The 16505-nt window shown below is 36.6% G+C and overlaps 1 protein-coding gene across 2 annotated transcripts in view; it reads right to left on the bottom strand.

Annotated features, from left to right (window-relative positions):
- atp9b (ATPase phospholipid transporting 9B) overlaps positions 1–15187 on the bottom strand; it is a 152164-nt gene extending 136977 nt beyond the window's left edge. For both annotated transcript variants that reach the window (XM_088928992.1, XM_088928993.1), the window contains exon 1: positions 15067–15187. In XM_088928992.1, the coding sequence (XP_088785118.1) occupies positions 15067–15146 (80 nt within the window). In that variant the 5' untranslated portion in view covers positions 15147–15187. The remainder of the gene's footprint in view (positions 1–15066) is intronic.
- Positions 15188–16505: the final 1318 nt, after the last annotated feature.

The raw sequence follows: 16505 nt of genomic DNA, 5'->3' as shown, positions 1-16505 counted from the left end.
TGTGGATATTCCTGTCCTAAGGTTTCATTAATTTCAAGGAGGAAGTGGTGGACATCTTCATTAAATTTCAGTTCTATTCCACCATTCATAAACTCACATAATTTAGTGGAAGATCATGTCTAAATTCCTGAGGAATGTAGAGGTTGTAAATGATTGGTGACAGACCTTTCTTGTCCGGATAATAAATTTTAGTTTAAAAACCCATGCCACATTTGAAGACTTTACTCATTCTTATGAGATTACTGCAACAAATGAAAGTATCTCACAAAAATGAAATATAAGTGAAATTCCCATTACAACTGCTACAGTTATATGTTTTGTACCTTATACAGAAACTTTAAAACCTTTGGCACAATTCAATGTAGTGATCAACTTCTGTGCAGCAGATGAAGCACAAATAGCCTTTGTATGCATAGAAAATAACAAGAGAAATCTTTAGAACAAAAATATTCATCATTCAAAGAAAAACAGGTAAAGCACAGCAGATGACAGAAGGAAAATGTGAGCACGTTCACAAATCAGATACAAAAATAAGAATGTCCACAGCCTCGTCCTAAAGCAAAACCCTTGTTTTTGTCACAACCATTACAGAGGCTTTTGCTGGCATTTTGCATACAGATTAACAGGTCTTACTTTACAAACAGAAGCATTTCTTTAGCTGGAGAAATCATCTTAGCCAGTTAATGAAACCACTTGATTTGGATTTTTCTTTCCATAGAGTGAAACCCTTTGAATTGTTAAAACAAAAAGAAACTAGTACAGTTCGGGGCCTTAAAACAACTTTGCTGATAAAAAACTAACCTCCTAGAATTCACAGCTAAAAAATAGTATAAGACTTGAGAGAGCTAGAAAGATAAAGGCACATCAGAATGATGATCTCTATCGATCCGCAAGCCCTGGTACAGCAAAAGGCTAACATTTGTCACAGCCTTGCTAAGCCCAATACCTGATCTTAGCTGGGTCTGATAAACTTCAAGAAAAGCTCAATTCATTTAATTGATGATATGTTCTTTCAATACATACTAAGCTGTACTTTACTGCATGCATTGATTTTCCAAAACAACCCTTTCTCATGACAAACAAAACAACAAAAATAGTCTGATTCAGACTTATATGTGCACATATCAATTTTGATAAGCAGTCTGCAATGCAGTAAATCTTAAGGTGCATCCAATACATGAAGACACTGCTCTTTATTAAGATAACAGTCCCTTTACAAAAAGAGCACTACAGAGGGCAAAGAAACACACTCACTGTTCAATTCCACACACAAAGACAGCAGTGCAATAAGGTCTCCAAAATTTTGCATAAACATTTTTACTCAAACATTTATGACGTTTGCAAAAGACTTTGGTACAGGTAAGAGCCAACAATTAATATGTATTATAAATGATCCAACGGTTGCAGTACTTTAATGATTTGCACAGTGGTATTTTAGTTACCACTGCTAACTCACAGATTTTGAGTCCTGATTTCGATTCTGGTTTCAGGATTGCATGTGCATCCCTATGTTTCTCCTGGGTTTTCTCCATGAGGCTCTGATTATCTTCCACCTTCCAAAGATGTACCAGTTAGGTTTTTCTGGCTATCCTACACTGGCCCCCCAGTGGAAACTGTGCTATTCAACACCGACGGACGTTGAAGCCAGTGACTGAGGTTCTGAGGCAGTTGATTGAGGATGAATGAAAGGTCAGGGATATTCAGAAAAAAAGCACTAAAATGGCTAAATATATGAGTAGAGACTGCTTTGCGCAACAAAACTTTAAAGCATAAAAATGACGATGGGGGGCAGAGTTTGCTTTATGCAAGCTTTTCTTGAAGCAACATTTCATTATGTATACTGATTGAAAGTCATTAATTTTTCAAATCTACTATGTTAATATAAAATAACTGCTATCATTCTGAAGTAATCAATCAATTTCTGTGAATCTATAGGTTTATTAAATGATTTGTTCTACTTAGTTATTATCCAAGGATCCACTTATTTCTTGAAAAAAGCCAAGGTGGTCTCAAACTATAATAAATTAATTTGCAGAATACCAAATAACCTCAAGTAAACAATAAACAGGCTAGCAAAACTTGTATCAATTCTATTGAAAAGAATAAAATAACTCCGATAAAGACACAAGCGTTCAACAAAGAGGATCTCTCAGACAATTAAGAGGGAGGGGGGTGTCACTAACATTACTGCTGGAGAGGCTAATATGGTATTTTCACACTTCATGTGTTCACATACATTTCCACTGTGGATTAAAAATGGATCAGATTAAAACACAACAGTGGAAACTCTCTACAATTCAGGTATATTTAATTACTTAGGTTTGATTGAATGCAGCTTCCTTTTAAATATTTTATTTAAAAGACTTTGGTGGCCACAGTGACCACACAATATAGAGCCTGTATCCAAGGTACTAGATATCAAATACTCTCATCCTGCTTGTTGCAAGCTGTAACCAAGTCTCTTTTTTGGTGCCTTTATTTTAGTTTGCCTTTTCTTGTCAATGAAGTTGCATACAGGTGTAATTAAATACCATGCATCAATGCAATAATGCTGGTTTCGTGAAGGTTTTGAAAGCTCAAGAATTATCTTGGAGTAGGTAAAAAGGTAAAGGTATTTCTAAATTGATTAATTAAACAATGAATAGACAAAAAAAAACAATATTGTACCTTCCTGGATAAAAACAAAAATGCTTCAAAATGGAAAAATGTAAATAAATTGTATACAGGTGTAAGTCCTGGGATCTGCTTTAAAACAGGAAAGTGTGAACTCAGAAAGTTTACATCAGTGAAAAAAATAAAACAAAAAGAAAATGTAAAAAAGGTTTAAACCTCCTCGACTTCACTTTACTATACCCTATTAATAAACACCAAATTACCTCTAGCACTTAACTGTTCTCTCTTTCTAATCAACAATTAACACCTTGCTGAAAAAAGTATATTTCATATGCAGCAAACTATCCTCCAGAAGTAAGATATTGTATGTGGTTAGTGCACCACTTATTAAATCAGATACTTTTTTATACATTTTTCAGATACACTGTAAATAGAAAATATTTATAGGTTACAGTTGTCTTTATGTTTAAATGTACTAAAATATACTTGCTAATTTATCTAGTCTCATTCTCAAACCACTCAAAAAGGCTCTGAAATAATGTATACATAACCCATTTCCACATTGTCTCTGACAATATGCAAATCCAAATGTCACACAACACTTGGTACCTTCGGTAATTCACCTAAAACATCTATACAAAGTCCAAAATCCAGACAGCTGAATTAATGTTTTGAATGTCTGTCATCTGTGCTTTGGAAATAGTAGAAATCTACATCATGAAAACTTCCTCAGGACTGAATGTCCAGAGTGAAAACAGGTGTCTCAAACATGCCATATCTGACAGAGCAACTGTTGCTATTGACACCATGCTGTATTTGCATTTTGTTGTCTTTGGGCTGAAAATAAAGACCCTGCACAAATAGGGCTATGTATGACCTATTGTGCCTTAAGGTAGAGTATTTGGTCCAAACTGATTAAAACTTCAACTTCAAGGAACACTACCTCATGTAGTGAAATGGGATTCAGTTGTTATTCGATTCCACAGTTATGTTATCAATAATTAAATTATTAATTATCTTCAAAATCAATTTGCTTTGACATATATTTCTCAACTCTCTCTTGAATTAACTGTTTAAAATAAATTTTGCTACAAACAATATGTACACTTAACAGGTCAATCATATTGCAAGTCTATTGTGTCAGCTATTCCTGTCCTTGAGTGCCATGTTCTTGTATGTTTTCATACAGACCTACATTTGGAACTGGAAACCACAGCTGGTTTGTCTTCTTATCTGCTTAATTAGCTGATTTTAAATCATTAAGGTCTGAGAAACTAAATACAAACACATCAATGGATACTACCTTGATCACTAGAAACAAATGCATTACTGGATGTCTGGAGGTGTGTTGTGTTTGTAAGTAAAATGTCTTTTTACTTACCATTAGAACTAATGTGGAACTTTATGTTAATGTTTCAGAGCAAAGTTAAACTATGAGAACTCTGATATGACGGATATTAGATATGATTATGTTTGGCGTATCCACTCTCTCATGGTTAGTTTTTTTTCCATTTGACTGGGTTTTAATTTCCATATATATGTATAGTACAAATCGTAGTGCTGTTACCTGTTTTTTTGTGTTCAGATGCTGAACAAAAAAAAATTGGGGATTTCATTGACTTTCCAAAAATCTCTAGTGGCGAGTAGCAAGTAGTTCTATCAGCTGGAACTATATTTAATATTTAGAATATTTAGCTTGAGTATCTGAATATTCCACATGAGTATCCCAGAACTTGTAAATATTAATGTTTTGTATTTTTGGTACCTATATGACATTAATACTTAGTCTCTTGTAAAAGAGGTTGCTTTTCTTCAGTCTAGCATGAATCCAAAACTCTCAAACCTGCCTACTGCTGTTAACACAGTTCTGTGCAACAAGTGTTTAAGACAGACACTTCAAACACAAGCACTTCTCTGTGTATTCTGTTCACCCCCTCTCTGAATAGATATAGAATGCTAAAATGCTGCAAAGCAGAGTGTTACTGTAATACACAAGGAGCAGCACAGTCTCTATAGTATATCAAATTCTATTCCCACCCCCAGTAGCCCACCAAGCACAGAGTGCCAATTATATGAACTTCTTCCCAGCTTGCAGAGAAACCCACGCTAATTTGTTCCATTAAAGTTCAAAAGTATTTTATTTCTGAAATTAGATCATTTCCAACAGCATGTACTGCTTTTCATGAAAAAAGAAGCCTTTATTTAAGTGTACTACCCTGTCATTTTTTATAGAAAAAGAGTGAGTAGCAAATGGCATTTCTCCTCGAGTCTTCTGACAATTAAATGGGTATCCGAGCAGATCACTGTACGCCATTTACTTAAAAAGTCACAGGTCTCCGGTGGCAATTTTCTGGAGAAACAACCTTATAGACATATTTGCATTTCCTAAGAACTTAACAAAACCATTTACAAACTGCAAAAATAAAACCACTGATTTTTTTTAAAATGAAACCATTCATGTGCTCACTTTTCTCCTTCCATTCCACTTTGACTTCAGAAGCACTTCACTGTGCATAAGAGCTTCAGTCAAGAAACTGTTAAAGAAACAGGACAACACCTGTTCATTATGTTTCCGGAGAAGCCTGCTGAGGTAAAGCTACTGTATGAGGTGTTTGTGAAGGGAAACACATTAATCCGTCCATCAGCAGAAAGCTGCTTATTCCTGTCAAGGTCTGTGGAAATTAGGAGCCCACCCAGGAAGTACAGCAAGCCATAGTCAGTATGTCCTTGGAACATGGGAGGAAACCAGAGCACCCAGAGAAGACGCAGGCTCACACAGAAGACCAAGATGTAATCTAAATTATTTTTGGAGAGGCTTCGCCACCATTGGCTGCACTTTCCCTTAGACATTAAAACAAACACGTTTTCCCATTTTTCTTTCCTTTCTTAAGGCTTTTCCACCTGTTTTACTATGTCAAGCAGAGTAAGATTTTTGTGAAAGTTGCGTGGAATATTTTTCTACCTATTTCCCAATGAATACAGTCAATAAAAGCTCTCCAAATACTGTGTGCATTTCTTATCCCCCCATCAGCATAATATCTGGCATCCAGAATTCAATGGATTAAGACAAGCACAACATCCCACTAGCTTTACAAAGGTATATTCACATTGCAATAAATATACATTTGTTTGTTTGGCTTTTTTGGTGCTGTTGCGGTCTATTTAAAAAGCACCTCAAAAAGGCATGAATGCTAAACAGCCATCCACTACCCATAGTTCAGGTTGGTAGCTGCGTCAGCATGCGTAGTCTGCAAAGGAACAAGTAATAGGTTTCTTCCATGCTGAAAAGGGAAGAGAGAAAATACAACGTTTCAGCTGTGAAGCCTTCTTCAGGTGCTCACACCTGAAGAAGGCTCCACAGACTAAACGCTGTGTTTTCTCTCTTCTCTTTTCAGCATGCAATAAGCCTATTACTATCTACTACCCATAGATTGCTGAAGTTGTATACAGACCACCTGACCAAAATTCGGCACTGCCTGGGCAAACAAATGTACTGTATGAACGCCAACAAAATGTACCGAATAATCCATACTGAAATACCGTTTCGTAGTAATACATTGCAAGGTTATTTGCCAGCCAGCAAACACAATGCAACATAATCACGTTGCTCTCAAGTCTCACATCTTGGTCTGAAAATCTCACGTATTTGCATCAAGTCTAGGTTAATTTAAAAACAAATGAAGCAATGAACATAAAATTTTGAATTTTTTGTAGAGACTCCTTTAATTAACCAATGTGTTTTTTGTAGATGAATAAAAGAAATCATCAATACAAATAGCATGCAATCACTATTTGTGACAGAAAAGCTCACACATTAGGGATTTGGAGCTTTAAGAGCTATGTTAGTAGGGTGTAGAACAAAATGTTGTTTCCTCCACTGTCTCTTTGTTACTTGTCACTTAGTTTTCAAAGTGAAAAAAAGATTTAATGCTCCAATGAGCACAAAATAATAAATAATAAAATAACAGCTCCTCAAAAGCAAAAAGAACACAATGTTGGCTCGACGCATAGAGCTTTAAGCACAAAGGTCTTCTCTGGGCAGCATGGTAGCCTACAACTTTGATGAACCCTATATGCTGTTAACTGCATATATTATGCTGTTAACTAGTTGTTGTCAAATAACATCTTGTTCAAGATAATATTGTTTGGTTACATTAATAAGATAGCTAGAATTTGGAAGCTAGCACAGTAATTTAGCTGTTGGATAGCTAGGTGGGAGGGGTGAGGGTTACCACCTGGCCTAAACTCTGCTATCCAAAATCTATGTGAATCCTGTTCCTCCCAAAAAATGCCTACATTATGAACTAAAACTTATCATGTATTTCTCTGCGCCAAAGTTGATTGGTGATTAAAAGATCACTCTTCTGTAAAGAACAAAATAGAGTAATTACTGGATCCACCACAGGTGTTTTCCTGGAAACAAAAGAGTCCTGAAAGCTGTCCTGAAGGAGTCCTACGTCAGCCAACTATCAGGCTCTACCAATGTTGTTTCTCACCAATGATCAATTCTTTCCAGAAATTTCTGCAGCTGGGTGGAAAAGCAAAGACAATGACACAAATGAAAGGAAGTGGAGAAAACACTAACAAAAAAGTATACTGCTCTTAGCAAACTCCCTGAATGTTTGACAGGTAAAGAAATACTTGCACACTAGGGTCAGGTGGAGAAATAGATGGGCCCTCCACCATTTATTTTTATGTCCAGAGTTTTTTTTTTTATTTTTAGAGACAACCTTTAACAGACAAAGAGAACACCTGATTATCTGAAGCATCACACTGGCCTACGGAAATCGGATTTCTTACAATGGTTTTCCACCTGAAGAACACAAACCATACAGACTACATGCTAACGATTTAAACTTAGAAAGAGGAGCAAAATAACTCATTTGTAAGAAGCACTGAATTATCATTATTTTAGAAAAGGTTGTTAGCTTCTACTACATTTGCCTGAAGTCAATATTCAAGAGGACATTTCCAAGTCCATGCTGTAGTCTCATTCTAGCACAGAAGTTGAAAACCATATTTCTGACCATCAGGCTTTTGGAAAGATTAAGTATTTAGGAAACCTTACTTGGATCTTTTGCTGTTGCATCTGAGTGTTTTGGGAAAGGTGATTGGTACAGTATGTGGGATAACAATGGCTATGGCTAGAAGGAGCACTTCCTGGAGCAGAGATTACCATGGCCCCATGTCAGTTCAAAGGCAAAGCGGATAACCCACTCCAGTCAAGGCATAAAGTAAAAGCATTGCCAGACAACAATGTGGCAGCTAAAGAGGATATTTTCAGAGCTAAAGCTAAAGCTTCAAAATTAATTAAGAATACAGTAAATCTTAATAAAAAGATGGAAAGCATTACTCTGCAGGCTGGTTCTCAATACTTTTTCTTTCACCACATAGACCATGAGGGCTAAAGGCCACTACCAGTGGAGTTGAAACCCAGGAATCCTACAAGCCTGTCCCAACATAGACCTATTGATGGTTCACGATTAATTTGAAAGTGCAAACAATTTATACACATATTTTTAAACATTGAATATTTTAAAATATTAAATTTTTCATCTAAATGCTTAATAGAAATATTTAAATGTAAGCACAAAATTTGTATCATTAATTAATTATCTCCTGGTATTCAAAGCACATCACTCCCTGTCCTTGTTACTGATAAAAGACTCAAAACACTTGTGTCTGCTCAACTAGTTTTAGTAAAGTTTTGGAAAACAGTTCAAGTACCAATAAATATATACATAAACACTACTGGAAGGAAAAGGAAAAGGAAAATTTCCCCATTGAAATAATAGTCCATTAAAGGGAATGCTCTTCATTTGTACCTTTGCGATGGACACTGAATATTGTTGTCTACTGTGAGCACCCTGTCACTTGACAAGTAGCAGTGTTTCCTAGCAGAAATGCTGAATCTGGGTGGGTTTACACCAGAGTTAGGCAACACATGCTGAGCTTCTGGATCGTCATTACCCTGAATCCTAGTGGCTTAATCTTCTTGGCTGCCTGTCAGTCCTCCATGTGTCACCTAAGACCTACTATTTGCAATGTAGGATTGCTGTGGCAAAAAAGGCAGGTGGCTTGACTGCACATGTCACAGGGGAGCAAAGAACTGTCTTTATTCATCTTTGCTTGTGTGGATCTTGCAAGTTACTTCTAACACTTGGTGTCAAATGGGAACAAATGGTGAAAAAAACAAAAACAGAAGATGTAACTCAGCTTCTCTAGAATAGTTATCAGTCTTATTTTGTGATATTTTTTAGCAAGCAGAAGAAAAAAAGCACCACAGACACCCCAGGGGCCCATCCCAGTTCACTCAGGAAAAGAGCTTAAATGGGTAAATTTTGCAATCCAATTGGAGCTGATCTGGAGAATGTAACTTATCTCAAGGCTCAATGAGAAACATGATTTCAACAAAAACCAAAGACTGATTTTGCCCATTTTAACAGATTCTGTTCCATCACAGCTTCCAGGAACAACAGGACTATGCTGAAAAAATAACTTTTACCTACAGTATAACAGTATGGTTAATAAAATGTTATTTTAAAAAGCAGCTGGCCAGAACACAGCATGACTAAGGCCTGGATAATATCCAAACTTCCACATAGTTGCCAATCACAAGCTGTAAATTCAGAAACTGAAGACAAGTTTCAATACGTGTGAACCAAAGTAAACAAAAGGTCTCCATCAGATAGGTTTGTAATATTCACTTGGTTTACAGGTCAAAGTCAACAACGTACATATCATATTGATTCAGGGGAAAGACACAGAGAAAATTAAATTCTGCAAACAGAAGTGCAGAAAAGAGAAACATGATTTAAGCCCAAGAAGATATTTTCTGGTATAATGTATATCACAGAAAAGATATTAATAGATTTAAATTCTGGTTTCATATATTAAATTTATTCTTAAATGTGAATGCAGGCTAGTAGTGAATAAAGTATTCAGTGCTACTCCGGGATACTCATGTGTATGGTACCTTCCAGTGTCTGTATGTATTTTTGTTGTCTTTAATCTCTGTGATGTTTTGCACATGGTGTATATATGCAAAACATACTCATACACACAGATATATACACATTTAAAACAAATTAATTATACATAACACTGGCATAGTGAGTACAAGAGAAACTAATTTTTCCACGCATTGTGGGTTCTCCCTACAAGGCGGTAATAATATAAATTTATGGTGCTTTAGTGAAAGAGACCATGTAATTGCTCTTTTTTAATGCAACCAAGATTAATATTGATTACTACTGAGTACAACAATGTACTGTAGTTAAAATTGTAAAACTAAGACAGCAGAAAAAATATGGCACTCAGAACCATGTCACCTTGCAACTGTGAGTGCCCAGAAATCAGGTTTAACACAATAACAACTGAATGTTAATTAAACAATCAGTATAAATTAAACATTAAAAAATGTCACACATCATCTTAACTGCTTATACTGCATACAGGATTCAGACCTGTTCTATTCCAAAACTAGGTCATTCAAATTTCAAAATTACATGATGAGAATGAGTCTAACTAGCATGAGTGAGACAGTATACAACATATTTTTCAGGAGTCAGTCAGCAAGAACAGTTCTTTTTGATGAACTGTAAATGAGTATAAACAGTATTGAAAATAAATTATTCAACTCAAGGAGCCTGGGGTTTTACATACATGCTACACTAAAATCAAACTAAAGAAAAAAAATGAAACAGATCTATTCTATTTTTTTTTCACGTCTGAACAACAAGAGGCAATTATAGATCAAGGATCAACACTTCCAGGCTGAATTCCTGAAACGTATTTCTAATTTGGGGTTCTTCAGATCACAGTTGGAAGTTTCCAACATGCATTTATACTCTGAAGAGTTGATCAGATTTTAAAAAAATACTGGCAAAGGAAAATAGCTGGTCTTTGCTGTAAAAAACCTATTTCCAAAATTATCTTGGAGGTAAGGATTCTGCTAGATCAGCAGAAGCTCAGTCAACAAATCTCAATATGCAAAACAATCTTTTAATTACCCAATTATATCATCGAAGTTACCTTAAGTGCCAATGATAATTGTTACAGCAATAGTATTACAACATTAGTACAACTATAAAGCAAACTAATTTTCTACTTATTCACTGATTCACTTCCCATCAGTGCAGAAATACCTTAGATGGATATTTAATAGTGCATTATTTAAAAAAAAAAGTTTTAGGTTTAAAGCACCAATTTAAAACCCACAAAAACTGAAAACCACGATTGAGTTACTATCCTGACAGGGTTACTGCTGCAGGGCTTCTTCACTATATCATCTATGGGCCTATAAAAATGTGTGAAATCCATGAAAAAAACATTAAGCAAACACTTTTAATGTTTGTACTCTTTGTAATGTAACAGAAACAGAACCCTGTCTGACTGCTCTTTTGGGGCAAATGTTACTAAACTCCAAGGTTGAAGACACAGAACAGCCTACACAATCAATAAAAAGATTGGACAGGGGAAGGGAGTACATTTAGCAGGCAGCAAATATTGTATTTACACCAGATGACACACTATCGTCCCATGGCTGTCAACAAGATAAAGGTCTCTAATCCTATTAAAGTACTGTATGAGAACCAGCTATTGTATATTTTGCAAGTCAAACCAGGCATGTGAATATATTTCTTTTCAAACCTCCACTCTATCTCTAGTTTTCTTGATTCTGGGGAGTAAAAATTAGGACACTTGTGACTTCCATTACTTGAAAATCTGGTGAAGTATGCACTTTTCTCTGATAGAGCTCTTAGCCGGAGTTTACAGGAAACCAACATAATGACAAGCAATCCACAGTCTCTACTTAATTCTGCACCTTTCAGTAACTGAGAGGATTAAAAGACAGCATCAGGAAGTCCCAAAAATAAGACGACAAATCCTTTTTTGTCCCACTGGTACTTGAAGCACCCCTTCTTACCGTAAACATATACCGCTTCAATCTCTAGTGCTACATCTCAACATTCAAAACCAAAACTCGTCTCATCTTTTATTGAAAACTAACACATGTGGTTAAATTACTATATTGACTTTTTTGGCGTTTGTAATAATAAACAGTGCAAACGTACTGTAGACACCTCATTCCAATGACATAACTTTTGCTGAATTATAAATGTTGTCTGCAATTATTACAAATAATTTTAAAGTAAATTTTTAATACAAACTACAATATGTTAACTGCGTAAGTATGCTCCCAACTGAGTCAATGCTTGGTAGTTTGGCAGCAATTACAGCTGTGAGTCTTTTTGGGTAAGTCTCTATAGAGCCTCCACATACTGTAGCATTCTATTTATCATACATATGTCATGTAAATCCGTCTTCAATTTCAACTGGGCAATAGGAGAGAAGCCATTTACTCCCTTTGTCTGACAAGGCCAGAACAACTGCATTGCTTCAAGTGTTTATTAATTCCATGTCTGGATGCTCAAAGCCGTTATTGTCAGGCCTCTTTGCCTGTATTGATATGCTACTAATTCCAGAGGAAACTACGGGAACTTCAGTCACTGCTCTGTCATGTTACCACACATGTTTTCCTCATCACTTTACTAAACACGCCTGCACTTAACTAAAGACTTACTTTCACTTACTCCTTGTACACTTCTTAAAATCAGAACATGGACCAATTCCACAGCGCGAACTCCACGCTCCATCCACGTGCCTGGAGGGCAGGAGAAGACAGCAAGTTACCATCCTGGCCAGCTGGCTGCCAGGAGCTATACATCAGCAGTGTAAACCTGCCTTAGCACTTTGAGAATGAGAGCTGGATGGGAAGTCACTGATTTCATCTGTAACAATAACCTTTCACTGGAAAGGCTCGTGCCAGAGTGGGTCAAGTCAATGTCAGCCTGTCTGCCCCGTCCCATGGACACTTAAGTCAATCCATTTGTATTTTGAATCCCAGTGCACGATGGCGACCTGGGTCTTGATGACCCAAGCGTGTTATTTCAGGCATTTTCCTGGACAAGAAGAGACAGAGTGAACTTTCAAATCTTAAGCAAGTAGTCTGCTGAATGAGAAAGAGCCACCTGGCCCACTGGCGCTGGTTCATTGTTTACTACAAAAATTAAGAATAAAAACACTACACTTCAGTACCCCCATAACACACCTCAACACATACCACACGATCTTGCTAACACCAACTGGAAATACAGCTGGCTCAGTGATTTTCTCTGTGGAAGCCCATTAGCACCAACAAGAAATATAAAGAGCTATTCATTATATTATTAAATAATAATCTTGTATGATTTTAAATTATAACACTGCTGAAGGAAAATGTGTAAGATGATCATGTGATGATTCATATGAGTCCAAGATGATGCCAGATATAGTCCTAAAGCTCTTAACATTTTGAAAATCTAGTGAAACCAAACATCTATTAGAGTATAACCACAATTTTTAAAACATCATATCACTCATAAGATTAGAAAAAAGGCTATAGGTGAATAATTCTGTTATGGATTAAAAATCTTTGTTTTACATCATAACAAGGTAACAATCAATATCAGAGGTGTCGATATTTCACATCAAGATGTGTATATATATTATATTAAACGGAGTTGAAGATTAACTGCTTTTGTACCATTATCATACTGTTAATTTTGCGTTAACATTATCTAAACTCTGAAATGCACTGTCAGAAGGCCCTGTAATCTAATTATTTTTAGCATAAAATAAGTATCACACCCAAAGAAGGCTCCACAGCCGAAAAGTTGCGTTTCTTTTATTCTCTTTTCAGCATGGGATAAAACTTTAACTTGTTCCTTTGCAGCCTACGCATGCTGATGCAGCTACCTACTGGACCTAAGATAACTATCTACAATTTGAATAATGCTGTTTTTGCCTTTTAACAATATACGTATTTTATAAAATAAGCTAATGGCACATGGCAAATCAAATTCCACTTATCACACTCATATGTTTCTTTACTACATTCCAGGTATTCAAATGTTATTCAGCTGACACACAGAAAGGATAAGGTTAAAAACAGTGAAAATTAAAGTCTAAAGCACAAAGTGAGTCCCCACAAATTGATTACCCCCTACTTGCGATCAGAAATGTAAATTCCAATGGTGAAATGTATATTTTTGTTTTCCCTGCTTCAAAAATAGACTGCTTTTCAGGCTGGACATTTCACATCTTCATATGCCTGTTACTTAAGGGTAACTATTAAATTAATTTGTATATGCAAAATCTAATCTAATTTACATGTTCCTGGACATTTACTGCTACATATTCTACAAACCTCTCTTGCACTATTTACTCACTGATGCTGGCTGTGCCTTTTACATCATTCAAATGTTGAATATTGGTTAAATTAAAAGAAGAAACGTAAAAAGCTCACTTTTACAGTACAGGTTCTGTAAGGGGGTCAATGCTTGAGAAAGTCCTGCTGGTATAAAAGAACTCAGGAGATTTGAATTTGTAGTGGATAAAGTCCCAGCTGTGAAATGTTTCTAACGGTACGTCACACAGTATAACCTTTTAACTCAATGCTGGCTGTGAAAATCACTAACATTGTGGATGTAATGAACATCTATTAAACTTTTATCTTATTTAAACTTATTAGTTTGTTTGCATAAGGTGTTCCCAAAAATGGCTACCAGAGACTATACTTGGATTGCAATATTTTGGTTGCAATATTAACAGTAACACTATTCATCTGCAACTAAATTAAACAGCACATAAACTGGAAAGATATAATACCCAATTAAAACGAGTACATGGGGCACAGACCTTTGCTCAATGTAAATACTTTTGAGCTACACCTTTCCAAAATATAATGTGTAACTGATAGGTGTTGTCTATTTGTCACACACTGTTGTACTGGTGCATGAGTCTATGCCTTGGACTGTACCTTAGTTTTAACCAGAGGATTTCCTGCAGCTGAGTGTTGCAGTTAAGTTAAATGACTCACATGGCACTAGCTAGCAAAGTCATGTGCTTCCTCCACTTCCTAGTATGTGATTTGTCAACAGAGTATCGTGAATAAAACCCCTTTTCATTTGCGATTTGCTAAAACTTCACGGGCAATACTGTACGCATTTTGCACAGGATCCTGGACTCGTTTTTGTCAATGTTTAAGCCAACACCAACGCGAGGAAATCATCCTTCTGTCTCTGGACGGGTGATTTGGTGCGCGTGTAAGCGAGCTGCGCCTGCAATGTTTACAAAACAAGCCCTCATGTTTAACGGAATTTTGCTACAGTAACACACGCGTTTGTGCCTTTGGAGTTAGGCCTCGTATTCCGGTTTTTCTTGCGATGGCTGGCACTGCGCACCCCTCTCCAGAGACATCATCACTGGACTGTGCCACAAGCTAGTCTCGCTTCTACAGCCCCCTTGCCTCAGCTTTCCGGTATCCACAGCTTTGGCAGTGCAATCAGCAGCCCTGGTATTTCATCCTTGTGCAGTCCCGTAGCGAAGAAAAACGCTTGTGTCCTTTACCTGGCATGTCTCCCGGCGTTGTAGTAAGAGGTTTTTTTCGAGTTGTTCCGCACCGGGTGCAGCGGGATGCTGTCAGCCATCTTGGCCAGACTGTATACAGAATGACGTCAGAGTGTGTCCCGGAGCGGTGACGTCGCCATCAGCTGATGGGGAGCCCAGAGCTGGGAAGGGAGGGGGAGACGGCGGAACACCTGGATTAACAGCAGGTGAATTGAGAGAACAAGCGCTGGGTGACAGCTGCTGTTGTCGCTCCCCTCCTAAATCAAAAGCATGATTCAGAAAATGGTTCAGTATCGGGGAGGAACGTAAAAGAAACCGACTTGAGGTTAAAGCTGAAAATAAAAAAAAAATAAAAGTTGAAAATAAAGCTGCTTGCCACTCTCTGTCCCTTTACCGTGCTTAAAATTTCACAAATAATACATTTTGATCTTTCGTAAAAATTAATGGAGAACGTATCCCTTGGAACACTAAATTCTTCCCACTCAGATGACATAACCTGAAGGAATAAAATAGTGTATTACTAAAGCTGACTCATTATTCCATTTGTTAAACAAAGGATACATGCATTTTTTTAGTTCCTGTTATTATGGTTTTGTCGGGATTTTTTTGGCTACTGTTTTTAAATGGTGGCACTTATAATAATAATAATAATAATTATAATACATTTAATAACAATTCCATACAATGAAAACAGATGCTGCCTTTCATGTGAAAAGGAAATCCCAGCTCCAGAAGGCATGAGATGTTCTGCATAATCATATATGCATTGGAAATTACCAGCATGGGGACAATATTCAAAAGTTTCCAAATCACAATTTAGACACAATCAATCGTAACAAATTTATTTCTGTTTTGTTCCCAGTTTACTACAAAAGTTCCCAAACAAGTGTCTCACGTCGCCCTCATCAATGCACAGCTGGTGACATTCTTTCCTTTGAAGCCTATCCCATAACATTTCAATGTCAAATAGCTGAAGACAACCTCACACTGAAGCCCAAATCAGTGTTGTGCTAGATGAGGTTTTTTAGGTTTCATTCTGGATTTGCGTTCAGGAATACTGCCATGCTGAAAGTGGCCTCTGTTAAAAGGAAAATTATATTACTATTTAACAGGTAGGCCTTTATTTGTATTAAATCTTTGTGCAATGACAAAGGCAACCTAAACCTTGATGCTACTGCTTCAAGTTTAAATGTCAGCTCTACAGATACTGCCCTTTTACTGTCGCTCATCTGTTTTCGTCTCATATCCTGTCACTACTAGCAGCAGCAAAGTTCATGCAAGAGTTATCTTGTCTCCATTTCTCCTTAGACCAACATTCATGACTCAGTGACAATATTAGGCATTTCCAGAGCTATTCTGGTCTGGACCAAAGTTGATTTTAATACATAATACATATTTAAACCAAGATTCTAAACCAGATCTGCAGAAGCAGAGAAGTG

The sequence above is a fragment of the Atractosteus spatula genome, chromosome 12 (assembly GCF_055471065.1).
Source record: "Atractosteus spatula isolate fAtrSpa1 chromosome 12, fAtrSpa1.hap1, whole genome shotgun sequence".
In the NCBI taxonomy this organism is placed as follows: Eukaryota; Metazoa; Chordata; class Actinopteri; order Semionotiformes; family Lepisosteidae; genus Atractosteus; species Atractosteus spatula.
Note: the sequence above shows the minus strand (reverse complement) of the source record. Positions and strands in the feature narration are given on the sequence as shown.